The sequence below is a fragment of the Cannabis sativa genome, chromosome 3 (assembly GCF_029168945.1).
Source record: "Cannabis sativa cultivar Pink pepper isolate KNU-18-1 chromosome 3, ASM2916894v1, whole genome shotgun sequence".
Classification (NCBI taxonomy): domain Eukaryota; kingdom Viridiplantae; phylum Streptophyta; class Magnoliopsida; order Rosales; family Cannabaceae; genus Cannabis; species Cannabis sativa.
This window is the reverse complement of record NC_083603.1, coordinates 4,651,141-4,673,930: the sequence shown is the minus strand read 5'-3', so window position 1 is coordinate 4,673,930 and position 22,790 is coordinate 4,651,141. Positions and strand designations below refer to the sequence as shown.

General features: G+C 30.4%; 3 protein-coding genes across 3 annotated transcripts; all 3 read left to right on the top strand.

Annotated features, from left to right (window-relative positions):
- Positions 1-1,758: 1,758 nt before the first annotated feature.
- On the top strand, positions 1,759-9,124 carry LOC133035553 (uncharacterized). The gene is made up of 6 exons (XM_061111398.1): positions 1,759-2,432; positions 7,988-8,255; positions 8,341-8,559; positions 8,650-8,742; positions 8,822-8,923; positions 9,017-9,124. The coding sequence occupies exons 2-6, from the start codon at positions 7,989-7,991 to the stop codon at positions 9,122-9,124; spliced, it is 789 nt and encodes a 262-aa protein (XP_060967381.1). The 5' UTR covers positions 1,759-2,432; position 7,988.
- A 3,552-nt stretch (positions 9,125-12,676) lies between these two features.
- Positions 12,677-15,036, top strand: LOC115711126 (protein neprosin-like). The gene is made up of 7 exons (XM_061111397.1): positions 12,677-12,907; positions 13,019-13,111; positions 13,205-13,387; positions 13,661-13,816; positions 13,998-14,051; positions 14,135-14,272; positions 14,668-15,036. Exons 1-7 carry the CDS (start codon positions 12,749-12,751, stop codon positions 15,034-15,036), a joined length of 1,152 nt encoding a protein of 383 aa, XP_060967380.1. The 5' UTR covers positions 12,677-12,748.
- Positions 15,037-21,743: 6,707 nt separating this feature from the next.
- LOC115708897 (uncharacterized) lies at positions 21,744-22,511 on the top strand. The gene is made up of 3 exons (XM_030636920.2): positions 21,744-21,965; positions 22,047-22,116; positions 22,199-22,511. Exons 1-3 carry the CDS (start codon positions 21,824-21,826, stop codon positions 22,341-22,343), a joined length of 357 nt encoding a protein of 118 aa, XP_030492780.1. The 5' UTR covers positions 21,744-21,823; the 3' UTR covers positions 22,344-22,511.
- Positions 22,512-22,790: the final 279 nt, after the last annotated feature.

Here is a 22,790-nt window from a genome sequence, read left to right as displayed (position 1 = left end):
GGGATGAAGACATTCGGAGCCACGAACTCTAGGAAGATTGGCGAGTGGTCTGAAGGAGAAAATTCAAGGTTTAATAACCGAGCTTGTGTAAAAAATTGAAGCCAAGAAGATGAAACAAGGGCACGGTCCAATCTGACTTCTATCCAAGGGGAAGTTCCCCTCCCTTTTTCCCAAGTATAAGGATATCCAATCAATTCCATGTCAAATAAATCACATTCCAGTATAGCTTGTTCAAACCCAGAAATTAGCCAATTCGGATAAGGTTGTCCTCCACGCTTGTCACTTTGGCTAAGGACGTTGTTTAAATCCCCAACTACACACCACGGGTCTCTCGAGTTATTCACCAGGGACCTAAGAAGGTTCCAAGTATCCATCCTTTGTTGCCTTTGAGGTTCACCATAAACTCCTGTAAGTCTCCACTTTGGGCTGCCATCAACTTCTACCATAAAATCAATATGGTTTTGAGAAAAACCAATTATTTTACCATCTTTTTCATTTTTCCAAAATAAAGCAAGACCACCACTCCTACCTTGAGCCTCAACTGTAAACACCCCTTCAAAGCCCGATCCCCGGCCCACAAAATCAACTCTAGCTTTATTACTTTTTGTTTCACACAGAAAAACAAAATTGGGTTGCTTTTGAGTAACAATCTCTTTAAGGAATTGAAAAGCCCGTTGGTTCCCAAGCCCACGACAATTCCAGCTTAACACATTCATAATTCTTGGCGGGCCTGTGACACAGAACCCGCCCCAACTAAGTTTTTTGTCCCTACTGAATTAGCAAGAATTTCACCAGTACCCCCATTCGGCCCATTTGATTTGGATTCAGCAACTCTTTTCCTTTTTGATTCAAGGACCAGTAAATCACCATCAATATCATCATTTATGTCCTCCCTCATGTTATTATCTTTTATACCATATTCAGTTGGAAATCCCAAAGAATCAACCAGGGAGTTATTAGCATTGATGCCCAAGTCAACTCCTCTAATTCCTCCATCCAATCCCCCTGATCGAGGAGCAGATTGATACATCCCTTGATTGTCGCCACCATTAGAACTCCCAGGCACCGTTTCTCTTACAGTCGAACTGCCTCCTAATCCGTCACCGGAGCTATCCCCTCGCACCATTAAACCTTGCCGAAGCCATTTGGTACCAATCGTATGTCACTACAAGAAAAGCTACTTTTGCCGGCGCAGTTGACCAATTGCGCCGGCAAAAGTTGTCGGCATTAATGAGATGCTGAATTTGGGATTGGATTCAGCTATACCTTTTACCGGCGCAATGAAATGCGCCGGTAAAAGATGAATACTGAACCGCCAAATGGCGCAAACACATGTCCAGTGCAGCAAGGCTTTTACCGGCGCACAATGGCGCCGGTAAAAGTTTCCCAAATTTTGGTGGGAATGTTAACCGCCCTCGTGAAAATTTGGGGGGAAATAAAACTCGTGGTAGGTGGGGTTACTTTTACCGGCGCATTACTGCGCCGGTAAAAGTGTTAAGCCAAACGGTGCGTTTGGTTTTAGGGTTATATGACCACTTTTACCGGCGCAATTCAATGCGCCGGTAAAAGTGTTCATATATCCCCTTCGACGAGCAGAGGCCATTTCTGCATTTTTTTCGAGAAAATTTTTTTTTCTCTCAAAAAATTTCCCCTTCATCTCCTTCATCCCTCTCTTTCAATCTCACTCATTCTCACTCAATCTCACTTCTCTATCAATCTCACTCAAAATCCCACTCATTTCTTTAAAAAAATTTATTTTTTTTTTTGGAAAAAAATCCCCACCGCCGGCAGCCACTCACCACCGTCCGTCGGGCACCACCACCGGCCGCAGTAGCCTCCACCGCACACCCCGAAGCCCCACCTCCTGGTATTTTTTAATTTTTTAATTTTAATTTTTTTTTGAAAAGTTTATGTAAATGTGTATGTGTATGTGTAAATGTGTTTATTAGTGTATATATGTGTATATATATGTATTTCTGTATGTGTATGTATGTATGTGTATGTGTATGTGGATGTGGATGTATATATGTGTATGTATGTATGTGTATATGGGTGTATGTATATATATGTATATGTGTATGTGGGTGTATATATGTATATAGGTATATATGTATATGTGTATGTATGTGGGTGTATGTATATATATATGTATATGTGTATATATATTTATGTGAGAGTATATGTAAATATGTGAGAGTATATAGGTGTTTATGTGTGTATATGTATATGTGTATGTGTTTATGTGTGTGTGTGTATGTATGTGTATGTGTATATATATTTAAGTTTAAGTATAAGTGTATGTATATATATTTATGTGTGTATATGTATGTTGATATTTTAATTATTGAGTTTTATTTTTATGAAATTAGGTCCCGTTGACCGGCCCGAAGCACCGCCTCCTGCTTGTTGTTGTCATTTTTGGACTGCTTCAGGTTTGTTTTTTTTTTCTTTATATTAGTAATTAATTTAATAGTTTTGTTATAAGTTAGTATGCCTATACATGTTAGTGAAGTAGGTTCTGTGATAAAATATTTGCGATCGATCGGTGGTGTGATTTATTGTTTTTCATATGTTGTTATCGAAAGTTTGTTTGTGCTATATTGATAGGTTTTGAAAATTTTGGGTTTACGCTTTTTAAGCCGTTATGCTGCCCAAATTTTGGTAGATAGTTATGTAATGTAATTTTTAATTTAAATAAATTAAATAAAAATTTGTAAAATAATGTATATCATAAAATGTCAAAAGTATTCCAAAAAATGTATTTGAAATTTTTAAACTTTATAATATTCAATTTAAATAAATAAAATAGAAAAATATAAATTAGTATATATTAAAAAATATAATAAGTAATCAAAATATTTGTTTTAGTAATCTTTAATTTAAATTAATATATATTATAAAATATAATAGGTAATCAAAATTTATTTTTTATTTTAAAAAATTTGTAATCTTTAATTTAAATAAATAATATTAAAAAATTAGTAGGTAAAATGTAAAATTAATTAATTGTTTAAAAAAAAATTAAGAATAACTAGCTAAAGTAATTGTTGATAAAATAAAATAAATAAAGTAAAACATAAAATTGAAATTGGAACATGTAACTTAAAAATTTAGTGAAGTAATTTTATTTAAAAAAAAATATTTTCAATTTAAATAATAAATAATTAGAAAAATATTTAATTAAAAAATGTAATGTATAAGTTAAAATGTAATAAAGTGGTATTAAATGTTTTTAAAAAGTTAGTAATTTTAATGTAAATAATAAATGATAAAAAAATATTAATAAAAATAAAAAATAATGTAATATATAATTTACTATATATTAAAATTTTTAAAAAGTTAGTAACTTTAATTTAAATAATAAATGACAGTGAAAAAAAAAATAAATTAAAAAATGTAATATATAAATTAGTATATATTATAATCTATAATAGGTAATCAATTATTTATTATTTTAAAAAAAATTTAATCTTAAATTTAAATGAATAAATGTGAAAATTATAAATTACTACTTATTGTTTAATTTTAAAAAGTAAGTAAGTGATATTATTAACTTTAAAAAGGTTGTAATTTTTAAGTTAAAAAAAGAATAGAAAATTATGAAATAACTTTTATAATAAAAATTAAAATTTAATAAAGTGATATTTTTAAAATTTTAAAACTTTTATACTTATAATCTAAAAATAAAATAAAATAAAATTTTAAAGTAATTATATTTAGAATTTAATCAAGTTATCATAAAGTAAGTGTAACTATAAAGTAACTATAAATGAGCATAAGATATTAAAATAGCATAAAATTAAATTGTTTTTATCTTTTCTTCATCTCTTTGGTTATACACCAAAGATAGGATAGAACAATTGTATTTGTATTATCACATAGTGATAATTTAATTTTTTTCAATTTTACACATGCACGAAATACCTTAGACCCGTTTGGAGAGGCTGAGTCAGTAAGGACTCTTAAATACGCTTCTCCAAATTATCCAGGACTGTTTGTCCGCATGGATAGTTTGGGCTTGTTTTATACTTATAGTATGATCTATTGCTTATTTGATTATTTCATTAGTAGATATTTTGGTACAACGTCTTCTTACACGTTCTTGTAAGTCGGCAAACTTAATTACTACAAGTTTGCTAACTTATAAGAAGCGTGGAGGAAAATCTTCTTAGAAATTTTTACAAAAGTGAAATAATCTTAAGAGCGTAGATTGCACTATATGTATATTACAAACCTGAATGGGATAGGTTCTTTACCCTTTTAGTAATGGAGTGAGAAGGTGGATTAGGACACTTGCACATTTTTTGTTTGTTTTTAAATTGTTTTTGTTAAATACTTCGTAGTGGAAGATGCCTGCCAACCGAAGTTGGATGAAGGCGCACCGGCGCTGCGAGTTTCGAAGTGGCGTTGACGAGTTCGTTGCGGTAGCAACGAACCACGTGAACGCTGACGGATTAGCTCGATGCCCATGCATGCGGTGTGTGAATGTCAATTTTCACACACTGCAACTATAAGGGTTCATTTATTTCTCGGCGGGATCCAACCTTCGTACAACCCCGGTATTTCCACGGGGAGACTTTCTCTCGGCCGCCAGTTGAACTTCACGAAAATGACGAAGAGGAAATGGCGGATGTGTTGGCGGACATGTTAAGAGGGGACCACAGGTTTGACGAATGCTAACACTACCGATTCTTTCAATGAACCCCCTATCAACGACAACAACAAGTTCGATGACTTGTTTAAGGAGATGGAGGCCGAGTTATATCCGGGTTGCAAAAAATCAGCCCTTAATGCCTTTGGTAAAGCTTATGCACTGCAAGGTTTTGAATAGGTGGAGCAACCACTCTTTCGATATGTTGCTGTCCATCTTGATTGATCTATTTCCGGAGGGGACAAAATTACCGAAGTCGCATTATGAGTCGAAGATGCGATTGCGCAATCTAGGTTTGGGTTACGACTCGATAGATGTGTGCAAGTATAATTGTGCTATTTTACGGAAGGAGAATGAGAAGAAGGAGTTTTGCCTGTATGTGGCGAATCACGATGGGTGAAAAGAAAGGGTAAGGGGAAAAAAGTTCCTCACAAAGTTATGCGTTACTTCCCACTCACACCTAAGTGAAACGATTATATTGCTCAAGACACCTTTGCGGAGGATATGCGGTGGCATTACTCGCAGAGACCAAAAGAAAACGGTGTGCTTAGGCATCCTGCGGATCTTTGAAGAATGGAAGCGGTTGACCGCCTTCATCCGTCTTTCTTGTTGAACCTAGAAATGTCGACCGGGATTGGCGACCGACGGTTTTAATCCATTTGGCAACATGAGCAACTCTTACGACTGTGGCCGGTTATTTGTGTCCCCTATAATTTGCCACCGTGGAAGTGTATGAGTTACGAATCGTTGTTGTTGACCTTATTAATTCCAGAGTCCATCATCTCCCGGGAAAGACATAGATGTATTCATGAGACCGTTAATTGATGAACCGAAACGAGTTGTGGGAGACGGGTGTTGAAACCCGAGATGCCTACAACGGGCTTGTGTTTTCAATGCGTGCGGCAGTGTTGTGGACAATAAATGACTTTCCTGCTTATGCTCTAATGTCTGGTTGGAGCACAAAAGGGTATATGGCGTGTCCCACTTGCAATGAACATACTCCTTCCATTGGCCTAAATAGTAAGATTGGATATGTTGGCCACAGACGCTTTCTCGAAATGAGTGATCCGAGAAGGAGAAGCAAAAAGTACAATGGTAAGCCTGAGAAGAGAGCACCACCTCACCGTATTGACGGGGGATGATATTTTATCTCAATTAGACCGAATTCCATTGACTTTGCACGGAAAACACAAACGGTTCGGGGTGTGAAACGGAAGCGTTCTAGTGAAGAGCTCAATTGGTCTAAAAAAGTATTTTTTTGAGCTTCGATCGGAAGTCAAAGTCCTTACGACATAATCTTGATGTAATGCACATTGAGAAAAATGTGTGTGATAGCTTAGTAGGTACTCTTCTAAGTATCGACGGGAAGTCAAAGGATACCGACAAGGCGAGAATGGATTTGCAAGACTTGCAAATACGACGAGAGTTGTGGTTGTATGAAGACCGAAACGGGAAGTGGAAGAAGCCTCCAGCTAGTTACACACTTAGTGTTCAAGAACGGATTGAATTTGCAGACTTCATAAAGTACGTACGATTTCTGACGGTTTTGCGGCAAACTTAGACAAAAATGTCAACTTGGATACGGGCAAGATTTCCGGGCTCAAATCACATGATTGTCATGTGTTGTTACAACGTTTACTACCGGCAGGTATCCGTAAGTTCTTGAAAAAAGAAATCCGGGACACAATCATTGAGCTGTGTGTGTATTTTAAACAATTATGCTCAAGAACACTTCATGTTTCGGATTTAGAAAAAATGCAAACAAATATTTTAACTATTTTGTGCAAGTTAGAAACAATTTTTCCACCGGCCTTCTTCGACATAATGGTTCACGTAGTTATGCATCTCCCTAAAGAAGCTATACTAGGTGGACCAGTGCAGTACAGGTGGATGTATCCCATTGAGCGCTCAATGTCTGTGTACAAGCAATATGTCAGGAATCGTGCCCGCCCGGAAGGCTCTATTGCTGAATCTTTTGTGGTTAATGAGGCATTAACCTTTTGCTCAATGTACTTTCGGGAAGTGGAAACTCGATTCAACCGTCCTGACCGGAACAATGACATTGTCCAAAACATGCCAACTCGACAATTTTACGTATTCAAGCATGTTGGTCGACCCATCGGTATGAGGACAGTCGACACCTTACCCATGCAAAGCAAGCGTAAGGCGGAGTGGTACATTTTGAACAATTGCACAGAGGTTGAACCGTATATCAAGTAAGTGTAAATTCCATAAACACAAACACACAATAGTCGACTTCATCTAAAAAATTCTTAACTTACTAATAACTGGATTACATTATATAGTGAGCACAAGGAGTTGCTTCAAGCAAGGGGTGTAGGCAATATTGAGACGGTAAAGAGACCGAGTTCCCCGAATGGTTCAAAACTCAAGTAAGCCTTGTTGCTCGTCAATACCGTTAATCTTGTTCTCAATAACCGTTCAACTTTTCTTAACTTAATATTTTCCACGATATGTAGATTAATGAACTACGGTTGACCAACCGGGGTGCGGTGTCGGATGAGTTGTATGCTATCGCTAACCCGGCGAATACGGCAATTTATTTTTATCCGGGGTGCATAGTGAACGGTATTAAATTTTTGGTCAAGGAAAGGGATGATAACCGCAAAACACGAATAGCGGTGTCATGGTCCCGGTGAAGATGGCCAAAATTTTTACGGCACACTTGAAAAAATTATGGAGTTCACTTATTTGAAAGATTGCAGTGTTCTCTTATTTTTTTGTAAGTGGTTTGACACTAACGGGAGTAGAATGGATAGTGACGGTGTTATTACTAGCATGCGTCAACCGACAAGTGGTACCAAAATGAACCGTTCATACTTGCATCTCAAGCAAAATTGATCTACTACATTCTGATTTAAAGAACGGTAAAGACCGGCCGATTGTAAATGAGTACATACCGCGCAATGTTTGGGACTTCCGGACACGGATGGGGAGACACCCTTTGTACGAAAACAATTCGAGCTGAAACCGAGTTCGTTGTTCAACTTCCACGAGTTGGATGATGTTGACTATGTTCGCCATGATGTCGACCCAACTGAAGTTGCAAACATCCATCGTGTGAATTCACAGCCTCAACAATTAGATGATTTCATTGTCGATGATGACAACGAGGGTCTAAATACCGAAGAAGACAACTCCTTAGAATTAGAGAGTGACAGTGATGATAATGCTGTATATGTAACTGATGATGAGGATGATGAATTGTAATTGACATAGTGTTTTAAATAAAATAAAAAATTACAACCCTTCTTCTTTAATATGTTTGCAATATGTTAGTTTATTTTAAATAAACAATATGTGTTGTATATGTAGTATGTCTACACCAGGTGCCAGCAGTTCGAAAAAGAAAGGCGTCAGAGGTAAATACAAGGGCAAGAATGTTGAGGAGGAGCTCTCCAAAACACAATCTGCCAAGTTACCGATTGAGGTGCACGCAGAGACTGGCACCCCCGTAGGCAAGAACGGAAAAAAATTCAACAATATGGCCAAATGGATGACTCGGATGTCTATCCCCATTAATAAATTCAAATGGGAAGATGTCAGTAGAGCTGACATCAACGCACTGTGGGATAGACTTGAGGTATGCCTTACTAATTTTTTTAATTTCTAAATTACTATACTCTTATTAAATTGTAATTAATGTATTAATGTGTAACTTTTTCCAGACCAAGTTTATCCTCCCACGAGATAACCCTACATTCGTAGACTACGGTGAGTACGAGATGTCAAAGGGTTTACGTATTTGGAGAAGCGGTTGCAAGAAGAAGTGGATACAAAACATTGAGGAGCTTGGACAGGAGAGGGCCGACATGTCACCTCCTGAGGGAGTAACTCAAGAGGTGTGGACTGACTGCATCGCTTATTGGAGCACAGACAAACAAAAGGTACATTTTTTAAAATTTTAAATTTTGGTAATGTTTAATTTATATAGTCAATAATAAATAATTAATTGTTATAAAAATTATTAATTTCAGGCGAGAGCAGCGAAAAATAAAGAAAGTCGGGGTAAGATGAAATTTTTAGGAGGCTGGGGCTCCAAGCCCATTGTTTCACATGTTGTCGAAGGGGTAAGTTTATATTTAACTATCATTCATTTAACTTTCTCTATTAAAATAACAGTACTAATATATTTTCTCTTGAAAATAGGCTAACCCCGACACAGGAGAACTGCCAACTGCGGTGGAAACTTTTCAAAAGTTTCACCATAAAGGCAACGATTGGCGCAACGAGTTCGCGCAACAAGCTTACGTAAGTTTACGTTTTAATTCAATTTTCATTTATTTCTTTCAATTTATTTTGTGTTAAAATTAACCATTTAACTTACTTGTTTAATTGTTTTAGGAGCAAATGGTTGAAATAGCGGCAACTCAACCAGCGCCCACTTTGCGGATGAGCCCGAAGAGCCCGCTCGTCGATCCTACACGCACCCCCGAGACTTACCTGTTATGACGCAAGTACTCGGGGAACGATCTCGGCATCTTAGAGGCTTTGGTCATCTCCCAGGCCCGAAGGGAGTTGGGGCCAAAAGAGCACACCGCCACGCATCCTTCGGCCCAACCAACTCGTTACAATGGAACAAGATGAGGCTTTACGAGAAAAAAGTGGAGGAAGCGGAGCGAGACAACTCAACATACGAGGCGGCGGTATGAGACACAACAACTCTACCTCGGACGATTCCAAGATCGGTTTGAGTATCTTTCTCGAGCCGTGCCGGTTTCAACTTGCCTCCCATGGATCTTCCACCATTGCCCACTCACAGTGCCGGATCATCGAGTGGCCGTCAGTGTTTGGATCGTCATCGCAGCCTCCCGAGACTCAGAGAAACAACGATGACGACATTACCCGCCTATAGAACTGTACTTTTTTTATTATCCAGTTCGAACATTTAACATTTTGTTTATATACTGATTTTAGTAGTAATTAATGTTGGTTTATCTTGTAATGTAAATTATGTTGGTTTATTTTGTTAATATAATATTATAATTATTTAAAAAAATATAATTAATTATATTTAATTAATTAATATTAAAATTAATTAAATATAATTAATTAAATTTTTTTAAAAATAAAATTTAATACTTTTGCGGCGCAATAGTGCGCGGTAAAAAGTGACAAAAACAATTGGCGCCAACGACGGATTGGCGCCAATAGTTTTCCGGCGCACTACATGCGCCTAAGAAAACTATTGGCGCCAATGCGTCGTTGGCGCCAATAGTTTTGAGCGCACTATTGCGCCGGCAAAACCTAATCATAGCAGGTTCAAGGCGGATAAGGGTATTTTTTAACACCGGCGCTTATTTATTGCCGGCGTTATTCCTCGCCGGTAAAAGGACGTTTTACCGGCGCAGTTAATGTACGCGCCGGTAAAAAGTCCTTTACCGACCAAGCTTCCCAGATAAGCTTTGCCGGCGCACAACTGCGCCGGCAAAGCTTTACCGGCGCAGTCAGTGTACTTTTGCCGGCGCAACAATGCGCCGGTAAAAGCTGGATTTCTTGTAGTGTGTTGTCTCCTTCTTGGCATAGCTTTTAATTCCAGGTTATATGGTTTCTTTATCAGATGAAGTGGGGTATCGAATAACTTAGAACAAAATTTTTCTGAATGTCCAAGGATTCCACAGATAAAACAAAATGTTGGGAGATCCTCATACTTAAAATTGGCATAACATATCTCACCTCCTTTCTTTTCTAATTTCATTCTTCTTTTTAAAGGTAAATCAATACGAACAGAAACATGTACCCTAAGGTAGTCACGCCATATTCCCATGAAGTTATTCTTATCCGCTTCCACGAAAGTGCCAATGTAGTTTCCGACATCCTTGACCACTTTTGCCGACATAAAACCAGTTGATAAACCATGAAGCTGAATCCAGAAGTCCAGTTTGTTAAGAACCACTGCCCGTGGGTTCTCACCCTCTTTCAGTTTTGAGAAAATCAGGGGAACCCTGTCGAACGTCCAGGGGCTACCCTCCACAACTCTATCCACATCTATCTGATGATAAAATTGAAATAAGTATAAATTCTCATCCAATTCTTTCACAAACATACCTCTGCCGGGTCTCCACAACGACGCCATCTTGTGTTGCATAGCCATGAAATCCAGAGATCTTTTTGTAAGGAAACGTCCGACAACACACCATCGGTCATCAAAGTCCAATAATTCCTCATTGGTATCGTATAAGAGGCCTCCATCATCATCCTCTCCACTTGTTAAAGTGATAAAATCACTTTCATTCTCCATATCCATCCGCTCATTATCCGCCATGTTCAGATCAAAGCAACAAAATAACCACTAGAAACCAAAAGACCACTTTACAGTTTAACAGTTTGACAGCAAACAGAGAAAAACACAGGTCAAAAGACCAGACCTTTTTTGATCAGAAACACCCACCAATTCTAATTTATGTGTTCCACTGTTATTTTATAAAAATACAGTATTTTTTTAAAAAAAAATTCGTGTCACAGTTTTTTATAAAAGCTAACCAAAATTTCAATATTTTTATAAATTTTCCTTTATTTAATTACCAAAATTTTATTTTTAGTACCATAAATTATTTAAAATGTACACCTTTACATGATCAAAACCCTATTTTCAGTACAATAAATTATTCAAAAAAAAAAAAAAGTACGCACATTAAAAAAAACAATAATAATAATAATAAATTATTTATAACTATCAGGTTACTAAAATCCAGTAATCTGATATATATATATATACTAGGTGAATGTACGTGCCGAGCCACGTATTGTTAGTTTCATTTAAAATTTTGGTTTTTTTAAGATTTTGAATGTATTTTATTTTTAAAGATTACAAATTTTTTGTTTGAAAAAATTAAATATATATATTTGAAATATTATTTAATAATGTATTAAAAATAATATTAGTGTAATTATAAAATTGTAAATAAATTTATTATTGGAGTAGTAGATTATTCTATTTAGTTTTTTTTTTAACATAGCATTGTAATGTAAGTTTATATCTATAAATATTCTGTAAAGTGTTAATATTATATGAACATCTCCATTTATAAAACTAAAAAGTGGGTCAATGACAAAAGTGGTATATCTGCAATCACACAAAGATAGAAGTGGTATTTTTACTTCCTATGCTTATCTAGAGAAAACATTAGATAAGTGAGGTTAACTTTAATATATAAAGATTTTTCTTTTTTAAAAAATAAATAAAAAAAAATTATTAATATTCTCCCAAGATAGGTTTGTTAGAGAGATATGTGGCTAAGATGATTTTTTTAATTTAAAAAGAGATTATTAATATTTAAAAGATTGTTTAATTTTTTGGGTTTAATTATTGAGTTTATTTGTTAACGGGAGATCAAACCTAATCGTTAAATTTAACAGAATATTCTTTTGTATATTCTGTTAAACCAAGAAATGCCGTTAGATAGACACTTTTAATATATAAAGATATATATATATATTTATAAATTTTGAGATGATTATTAAAAACGTATTTATATGCCAATAACTCCCCCATGAATACAAACAATTTTAGTTTCTTTTTACTAGTCACGATTTATGGATTGATTCATAAATAAATAATAAAATATTGCTAATTAAAATCAAATATCTTTTTTAATTAATTACAATCAAATCTAAAAATTACCTAATTGATATTTTTTATATTTATCTTACAATTTAGAATTTGATTGGATTTGAGCTTAAAAAGAAAAAAAATATATGCTTTAATTGGTGTATATTATTATACCATGTTTACAAAATATCAGATTTATTAATTATTTTCCAAATCCAAAAACTTAAAATTAATAAGATAAGAATACATATATTGGAAATCATAGAATTAATATTTGGATAAATTAATAGTAATTAATATTATTGTTTTCTGATAAGAATTAATCTTAATTTGGCCATATCTTTAAGTATATATATTACACATTTTTCTATTCATCTTCACAACTAATTTCGTATAAGCCTTCAAGGTATCCCTTTCTTCTTCTTCTTCCTTTTTTTTTTTTTTTTTTTTTTTTTAAGTTAATTAATATTTATTTTCAATATTATTTTCTTGATTTTGGATATTATACAGAAACACATTCATCCATGGCTATTAGGGCAATTTTCCTAATTACTATAGTGTGTTATATTTCATACTATTGTAATGCTTTTGGAGACTACACCACAAAACTATCAAGACTAGAAGAGTTGGAAATTGAGAAAGAGCTTAATCTTTTGAATAAACCACCAATAAAGACTATTAAGGTAATATTATATATAATTTTATTTTATATGCTCTTGTATATACATACATATAAAATATTATTGTATGAAAATAACATTTTTACTTATAATTTGACATGTGTATATATGCAGAGAGAAGATGGAGTTATTTACGATTGTATTGATTTCTTCAAACAACCTGCATTTGATCACCCTTCGTTGAAGAATCATACTTACCATTATAAGGTTATTATAAATTTGTGTGCATATATATATCTTATTATAATTTATATATATATATGAAATTAATGCATAAAATTTATATTATTGTTGGTGCAGATTAAACCCTCGTCTCGTCCTAATTTAAGTGAACATAAAGATTCATCTAAAATAAAATTAAAAGGCTTAAATTGTCCAATTGGAACGGTTCCTATTAGGAGAACTACAAAAGAAGATCTTATCAAATCCAAATTATTTACAAAAGTATATGGTTCACTCACTCTTGAAAAACCAGGTCTTCATGTAAGTTTCTTTTATGTATTTTCCTTTATACAAAATTTTATGCTTACTTATCATTTTTTATTTTAATTTTGGTAAGTAATTATCTATGTATTATTAGTAGGGGGAATGTCTCTACTAACATTTTATCCTTGTTATTGAAAGATGTTAGCTAATGAAGATTGCTTTTTCTTTAAAAAAAATTGTGTTTTTTATAGGTTTTATATGATAATTTTTGTTTTCTTTTATCATAATACAAATTCAATATTTAAACTAAATAATAATATATTTGTTTAGCATGCTGTGCTTCGAACAATATCTGATCCTAAAAGGAGATATAATGGAGGTGGGGCAGTAATGAGTATTTATAACCCTACTGTGGCTGGCTCACAATATAGCTCATCTCAAATGACTATTAAAAATGGACCTGATTCCATACAAGTTGGATGGACAGTAAGTAACACTTATATTTTTTTTTATTGTTTTGAATAAATTGCAATTTTAATACATGCCACAAATAATATATTTTCTTCTTATATTTTTAAGTACAATATTTGATAAATAGAGTTTGTCTTTTAATACATGCTATATTCTTTTACCTTATTTTTTTTTTCAAAAAATTTTGTTATTTTAGGTTAATCCTACTTTGTACGGGGACAGTAAAACTCATGCGTTCACATTTTTACAAGTAAGTTTTCTTCTTTCCATCCATGTAAAAGTTTTATTTATTTATATATATTTAATGTTACAAATATTTTTTTTTCTTTACAGGCCGGTGGAAATTCTTGTTTTAACACACAATGTCCTGGCTTTGTTATTGTTAGTACTGAGATACCTCTTGACTACACTTTTGACCAAGTTTCTCAACGTGGTGAAACAATATACGATACCCAATTTTTTATTTATCGGGTTAGTAATAACTAGTTTACTATCTAATTTTTACCTACACAAAAATATATTAAACTTTATGCAAGTTTGCCCTAAAAATAAGTGTGCTAGGCTTATCAAATTCAAAAAAGACTCATATTTTATAATTAATATAATTACTTTGAAAAAAGAAAAAAAGAGTCTTAGAACCATTTTTTTTATATGATTGCTTTGACTTTAGGGCTCTTATAGTTATTCAAAATGGTTTGGTAGCATTGATTGTAGCTATGTATAGTAAAAATGAATATTTTTCTTCCCATCGGTTGTATTTGATTTATTTTATCTATATTTGTTGTATTGAATTTTTGATTTATTTCATTGTTAGTAGCATTGACAATATATTGTATTGCTTTGTTATGTACATATAATATTTATAGGATCCAACAAATGGAAATTGGTGGCTTGAATATGGAAAAGCAGGTACTCAAATCGGGTTTTGGCCCGGACGCATATTTAGTGCTCTAAATACAGATTTAGCTTCGTACATGGAATGGGGTGGAGAGGCATACAGTCCGCCAGGACAACCTAATCCAGAAATGGGTAATGGGTTCCGTACAACAGGAGATCAAAAAAAAGATTCATTTATTGAACAAATGACAACCATTGATGAATCTCATAAACAAGTTATTTTTGACAATGCTGAAGTCTTCATTGATGCAAACAAATTGTACAGTGTTGATGATTGGAAAATAAGAGGTGATCATGGTCATGTTATGTCTTTTGGAGGTCCATTTTTTGATCAATGATCCTATTTCAATTTTATTTTTTTTCTACTCCAAAGTCTAAATTATATTTTGTATTATGTGTCAACATATCAATAAATAAGTTTGACAGTAATTATTTTAAATAAAAAATAACATTTATTTAAGTTGAGTAATATATATCTCATGTTATTTCAAGTAGTTCTATTTAGTGGCAAATATTACATAGAGGAAATTATGTGGTATACTCATTTTTTTTTATTTGTTTTAATTTTTACCTCTATTTTTATATCCTTTAAGATATACCTACTTTTATAGATAATATCCCCATTAAATTATATGCTACACTTAAGTAGAGAGTGAGGGTGTATTAAGCAATCCACTCAAAAAAATGGGTATATATTAATAAAAAATAATATAAAGGTATTTTTGATTAATAAATACAAAAAAATGGTATTTTTCAACTTATCCCCAATATGTAATAGGGGTGGGATGGGATGGGATCAAAGAGTAAATAATTATAGGGATAATTAAAGGTACTATCTTTTATAAAAAAAATATATTTTTACATTTAAAGAATTTTTTTTTTATTTATTTTTTTATGATTTTTTATAGATTTAACATGAAAACTACATAAAAGTAACATGAAAATAATATCAAAACAATAACGAAAAATAACACACAGATAACAAAAAATCAACAACAAATTAACAAGAATACAACATAAGAAAATCGTATTTTTTGTAAATAAAATCAAAAAAATCGTAAAAATATTTAATATTCTGTAAAACTGTATTTTTGTAATTATTTTGTTATTTTTGTGTATTTGTAAAATAATCCCATAATTATATTAGTATTGAAATAGTTTTTGGGTTGTGCTTAATTATGGACTCAAGGCAAAAATATGTTAAACAATAAATAAATAAAATAATATTAAATATTAAAAATAAACTATTTGTTGTTTTTGTTAAAACTAGACTAGATAATTAGATATATTGGTTAAAATGTCAACTAGTTGTTAGTTAAACACGTAATATGCTGTTCTTCATGTATTTTTATTTTCTTATTCATCGCAAGATTTTAAGTCTTATTTTTATTGTTTTGGTCCTATATTTAAAGTCATATTTTAGTTTGTTATTTATGTAAACTAAATAAAGATGGATAGAGATGATTGTGTAGAAGTATTAAAAGGGATGAGAATTCCATTTTTAATTGAGTCCTAGCTTCAAGTAAATAGTTCTCAAATTAAGTGGAGCTGCAAACATAATCGTAATGTAATGATGAGCTTTAATAGTTGTGGGAGTTAAGTGAAACCAAAATGAAAATTTTGGGGGTTTTACTGCCATTTACCCATACTAGAAAGGTTAATAATAAAAAAAAAAAAAAATACCAAATCAAATAAGCTTGTTTTTTAGACAATAAATAATGACAGCCAATCTTTTTTTTCTTTTTTTAAGAGGAAAACACCATTTTTTTTTTTTTGAGAAAAGGACTATAGGAAAACACCATTTTTAAACACAAGTTTACATTTATAATTTTTTTTTTTTTTTAATTTCTTAAGTCATAGCATAATTCACACAAGTTTTCGACAATACCATAATTTGACCATGTGAAAACTCTCTAAAATACATTTACTAAAGAAGAAACTCTGTTTTTTATTCTAAAAAAAAAAGAGATAATAAACTATTAATTAATTGTTTTCTTTTAATATAAGGTATGTATATTTATGTATGTTTACATTTAAAAAAAAGTATTAATTGAATATATCAACTAAAATCATATAAAACTAATTATGGTATTATAATAAAATCTTTTATATTATTTAATCTTATATATATTTGATATATATTTGATTTTTTGTTGGTATGTAAACGCTTGTTGCGTTGATATTCAATTTATTTTAAATTAAATATATTATTGGTTTAATTAATTTTAATTCAATATATTTATTTTCTAATTAAAGTATAAACCATAATTGTAAGAAAATACTAAAAATAAAAACCAAAAAATACTGTAAAAACTATCCAATTTACTTACTAATTTTATATATATTTTTTTTAAAAAAATAGTAATTTCTATTGTTCATTTCATTCTACTTTTGATTGATTAATTTCATTCTACTTATGTTCTTGTAAGAAAAACCAACGGTGGTATATAAATATTGCAAATATATATATATATATATATATATATATATATTGTTAATTTCATTTTCAAATAAATATTAAATACTCACACGAATTAAAAAAAGGAAAAAGATAAATATAATTTATAATTTGAAATTGATTACTGCAAAATCATAATCAAATATGGTTCCATCTTTAATTTTTCTAAGAATTTATTTTATTTTGTGGAGATTATATAAGACAAATTTAGTATTTTAATGCTAATGCTTTGCTAAATGATGAAATTATAGACTTAGAGGTGTGAAAATTTTGATTAAAGTGATATACATATATATATATACACAATATGCATCATTAAATGTTGAGATATTATGCTTAAAAATATGGTTTGATTTTGTTTTTTTTTTGCTTCTCAATTTTAGATATGTGGTTCAAGTTAAAATATGGAAAAAACTAAAAAAAAATTTATAAAAATACATCAAGAAAAAATTTTATTTTTACACTTTATAGTTGATTTATAGTTGTCGTGAGGTTGATTTCTGATTGTTTTTTAGTTTTTTTTTTATTTTACTTTTTGTTGAGTAAAATATATGTTAATGCAGATTTTCGTTAACCACATTTGAGCCTAAATAATGATAAACTTGCACAGAAAAATAAAAATAGTAAAGAAAAAAGTATGAGCACAAAGGTTTTTTACGTGGTTTTGTAGTTAAAATTCGGCATAGTCCACGAGTCAATCTTATTAGATTTTTGATACAGTTCTAGGGCTTTTCTCTTATGAATTTTCGTCCCTTTTTCAGTCTAAGTTGCCTCTATTTATAATTACATAGTCAGGTAGTTAAGTACAGGGTTGGTATCTTTACAACGATTATCTCCTGAAATCGTGGGGTCTGATTACATATCACGTAATATAAATATAGTTAATATTTGAATATCACACAACTATGATTAGTCCACTTTTACTGGGTCAAGATAATCGTGTATTAAACACATTTTAAATCATAACATTCTGGGATGTCTCGACAGAAACTCAGTACCAATGACCTTGATAGCGAGCTAGAGCTTTTCCCCTATCTCTCTGAGGTTGATAATGTACACCTCGTCACTTCTTCACTTGACAATCGTAGTTCTTAGTGACAAGGGATACTTCGACAATTAACATCATTTGAATGTCAGCTTCTGCTCGAGAGAACTAACTCGTCAAGACTATAAAACTCATTGAAAGATGTCTGAAGCTGATTGGTGAAAGTACCAAGGGCATGCCTTCATATAGCGAGATAGGCGCCTCGCTATTAGTTGCTTGGGTTCACCCGACTATTATACTTAGTTTGTATACTTCATAGGGCTTTTTTCATAAATGTACAACAAAAATAAAATAATTACAAAAAATGTGCAAAAAAAAATTATTTTAAAAATTTATACATTTTGAAAACTTATTACATGAAACCATACATTTTTAATATGTTTATTAAACCTCAAAATAAACAATTTCGTAAAATTAATTAAACGGTTTTATAAAAATAAACAAGTTAAATATTTTTTTATTAAAAGATAAATGTTTATTATCTATTTTAGTATGAATTATTATAATTTAATAAGATTTTTTTTAATAAAATACAATATCAAAATTATAAACATTAATGTATATAAATATAAATCAATACTTAAAATTACTAAAAATAAACATGACACGTAGAGTGATATAATAAACATATGTGAATATTATTGTTTTGTTTATTAAAGTAGTATGTTTAATAAATAGAAAACAAAATAAACATATATATACAAAGTATTTTATATTATTAGTATGTTTATTATAATTGTAAACATAAAAATAGACATAGTCAATTTATACTATACTAAAATAAGTATATTTTCTTTCTATTGTTTCTATATATTGATTATTTTCTAATGAGTTAGTGAACAAGTTTTTTATTGAAGTATAATTCTTACATCAAAAAATAAATAAACAAACATAACTTTATAAATTCCAAAAATTATTTAATTAAAAAAATAAACACGACACAATTAATAAATAAAGAAAAAGATAAAGATAAACAATTTTTTTTATATATATTATTTATTTTCTAAAAAATTACTAAAAAAATAAACATAACACACGTAGAGTGATATAATAAACTTATGTGAATATTATTATTTTGTTTATTAAATTAGTATGTTTAATTAATAGAAAATAATATAAATACATATATAAAAAATATTTTATATTATTAGTATGTTTATTATAATTGTAAACATAAAAATAAACATAGCCAATAAACACATATATAAAATGTTTTATATTATTAGTATGTTTATTATAATTGTAAACATAAAAATAAACATAACCAATATTACCATATATATACTAATCAATAATTATTACCATATATATATATATTATAATAAAAATTGAAAAAAAGTTTTTAATTATATATAAAAGTGTATGAGAAAATGATAATAAGTTTTTTTGCACATATTTTGTAATTAATTAAAATAATGTATACAAAATTGTAAAATGCCCTACTTCATATTATACGCTAAGTATTTTCATTGTTATTATGCCTCGCTTACGTCTACCCAGGCGTAACGAGGTTGATGTCTCGCCTTGTGCATCCAATGTAGTATGATTTCTCGTTAATGCATGAGGCAACCGTTTGTATATCTTTATCTCGCATAAGACATTATGATCAGCAAGTTTCGCATTTAATGAGTTATTCCATTAAATATAATTACCGTTACACGCATTGATCCATATTCTTCCCAATTTGTCACGTGTTTTCTATTGAAATGGTAGCCGAATTTCGGGTATAACAATATAGTTTTGTAATTTTAAAACTTTAAATATATATTTTTGTAAATAAAATATAAAAAATATTATTTTTGAAAATTTATCTAAAATATACAGTTTGGAATCAGTAAACGGTGATCCAAAAACATGATGAGGTTATGATATGGTGTTCTTTGCATTGTCTGCAACTAACAATCCAGTGATTAAAAAATATACATGATGAGGTTATTTAGTTTTTTTTGTTATTTTTGTGCTAATTTTATAAAAAAAAAAAAATTAAACATGAAAATATATTTTTTTTACAAAAAAATAGTACATTATGTAATTATCTCAACAAATTGTACAGAAGAACAAAGTTTGGATATGGTATTATCGGCTCCCAACTCCCATAAATCAAGTTTTGATCTTTGTGGCAAAATAATTCTAATACACACTGTAAATGTACTAAACATGAAATGGATCATCAAATCTGTTTTTGTGCCCTTGAATTGATTTAATTTAAAAATAGTGTAAAAAATAATATCAAAAAATTGTGTCTAATAAATTCATTTCACATCATAAATGATACTACATTATTATTGGTATAATTCAATATTTCACTTAATAACAATATTTATTAAAAAATTATCAAAATGATCATTTTACTGGAAACTTTATGATAAATATCATATCACTATAAAAAATTATGATAGCTATGCATATTAATTAATAAAATATGAACCATATTAAGATGTGATTCCATAAACAACAATATAGCAATCTCTCACAAAAAAAAAAATATATATATTCACTTTATTCAAATTAAGAAATTTTTTAACTTATTATTGATATGTTGGCACATAATACAAATTTAATTTGAGTTTTAGAGTAAAAAAATGAAATTGAAATAAGATCATTGGCCTATATTTAGATCTCTAAAAGACATAATATGACCATAACCACTTCTTATTTTCAATCATCAACACTGTACAATTTTTTTGCATCACTGAATATTATAAAAAATAATGTGTTTATGAGATTCATCAATGGTTGTCATTTGTTCAATAAATGAATCTTTTATTTGATCTCCTATTGTAAGGAACCCGTTACCTATTTCCAGATTAGGTTGTCCTAGCAGACTGTATGCCTCTCCACTCCATTCCATGTACGAAGCTAAATTTATATTTAGAGCACTAAATATGCGTTCGGGCCAAAACCTAATTTGAATACCTGGTTTTCCATATTCAATCCACCAATTTTCATTTGCTTGATCCTATAATATTATGTACAAAACAAAGCAAATATTGTCAATGTTAGTAACAATGAAATTTATCAAAAGTTTAATACAACCAATATAGATAAAATAAAGGGATTATTTTTCAAATACACAAAAATAACAAACAAATTACAAAAATACGGTTTTACGGAAATTTAAATATTTATACAATTTTTTTTTTATTTTATTTACAGAAAATACAGTCTTTTTATGTTGTACTCTTGTTAATTTAAGTTGATTTTTTGTTGTCTGTATTTTATTTTTTATTATTGTTTTGATGTTATTTTCATGTTACTTTAATGTAGTTTTCTTGTTATTTTTGTGTTAATTCTATAAAAAAAAGGGTAAAAATGTAAAAAAAAAATCTTTAAATGTAAAAATATAATTTTTTTTTTTTTAAAAAATAATAATATCTTAGGTAATTATCCCAATAAAAAATAGTTTAGTAATATAGCATTATGTATTCATCCAATCAGCATTTGGCACCACAAAAATATAAGAGAGAAAATAGGTAACTTGGGGTATATATGTCATATGCCATATAGATAAGGTTTAATACTCCATATCACTACACTACCACCACAAACAACATACATATATATATTTATATGGCATGGTCAATCAAGGCATGACCAAACAAAAAGCTCAAATACCACAATCATGGCAACCACCTTGGCCCTCTCTTCTACACCCACCATCAAACTCCCACTTCAATCCTTCTCATCACTACTCTCTCCTCTTCCTCACTCAGCAATTTCACCAAAGAAGAGAGCAAATCGTTTCAAAATCCATGCAGAACTAGGTACAAAATTTTACTATATGGGTTTTATTTCTATAACAAATTCCATGTGAAAAAATTGCTTAGATTATGGTTTTAATTAAGGTAGTGGAGATGAAGATATCAAGAAAGGAGGAAAGAAGAAATTTATAACTAGAGAACAAGAGCCTGAACAGTAAGTAAAAACTAAAGCTTATAATATTATTCCCACTTTGTTGATTGTATCTTAGATTCATATTGGTCAAATTAATTTGTAGGTATTGGCAAACAGCAGGAGAAAGAGAAGGAGAAAATCCTATGAAAACCCCACTTCCTTATATTATCATATTTGGTATGTCAACTCCTTTTGTAATCTTAGCCATTGGTTTTGCTAATGGTTGGATTAAGGTACCTATTAGATGATTTAGTTAGAATTGAGGCACCAAAAATATCAGCAGAGCCATCATGATCATGAGTTTTTCTAATTATGTATGTATGTGTTTCTTGTATACGAATGAATCAATACATTATTCTTAATGTATTATCTTGTGGTTTGTCTATAAATTTAGAATAGATATTTGGGCTTTACTACTTTCTGTATGAGCTTTCAACCACTAGTAAATACATATATGTGTGTGTTTGTCCAATACAAAATGTAACCCAGGTTCATGAAATTAACTTATAATCTGAAAAAAATGAAAAATGTTGGAGTGATCACCTTGTATTAATAACTATACACAATTTCAAATTCAGAATTAAATACATTCTCACATATATCTATATACACAGAAATAATGTTAAAGTAAATAATAATAATTAGAAAATACTAGTGTTAGCATCCAAGAAACTTCTGTTTTTATTATATTTAAT

Coding starts and splice junctions, on each gene's coding strand:
- LOC133035553 (XM_061111398.1), top strand. CDS start 7,989: ATGTCTACACCAGGTGCCAGCAGTTCGAAAAAGAAAGGCGTCAGAGGT. Junction 8,743..8,821: donor TTTCACATGTTGTCGAAGGG/GTAAGTTTATAT, acceptor TCTTGAAAATAG/GCTAACCCCGACACAGGAGA. Junction 8,924..9,016: donor AGTTCGCGCAACAAGCTTAC/GTAAGTTTACGT, acceptor TAATTGTTTTAG/GAGCAAATGGTTGAAATAGC.
- LOC115711126 (XM_061111397.1), top strand. CDS start 12,749: ATGGCTATTAGGGCAATTTTCCTAATTACTATAGTGTGTTATATTTCA. Junction 12,908..13,018: donor CACCAATAAAGACTATTAAG/GTAATATTATAT, acceptor GTATATATGCAG/AGAGAAGATGGAGTTATTTA. Junction 13,388..13,660: donor TTGAAAAACCAGGTCTTCAT/GTAAGTTTCTTT, acceptor ATATTTGTTTAG/CATGCTGTGCTTCGAACAAT.
- LOC115708897 (XM_030636920.2), top strand. CDS start 21,824: ATGGCAACCACCTTGGCCCTCTCTTCTACACCCACCATCAAACTCCCA. Junction 21,966..22,046: donor CAAAATCCATGCAGAACTAG/GTACAAAATTTT, acceptor GTTTTAATTAAG/GTAGTGGAGATGAAGATATC. Junction 22,117..22,198: donor AGAGAACAAGAGCCTGAACA/GTAAGTAAAAAC, acceptor ATTAATTTGTAG/GTATTGGCAAACAGCAGGAG.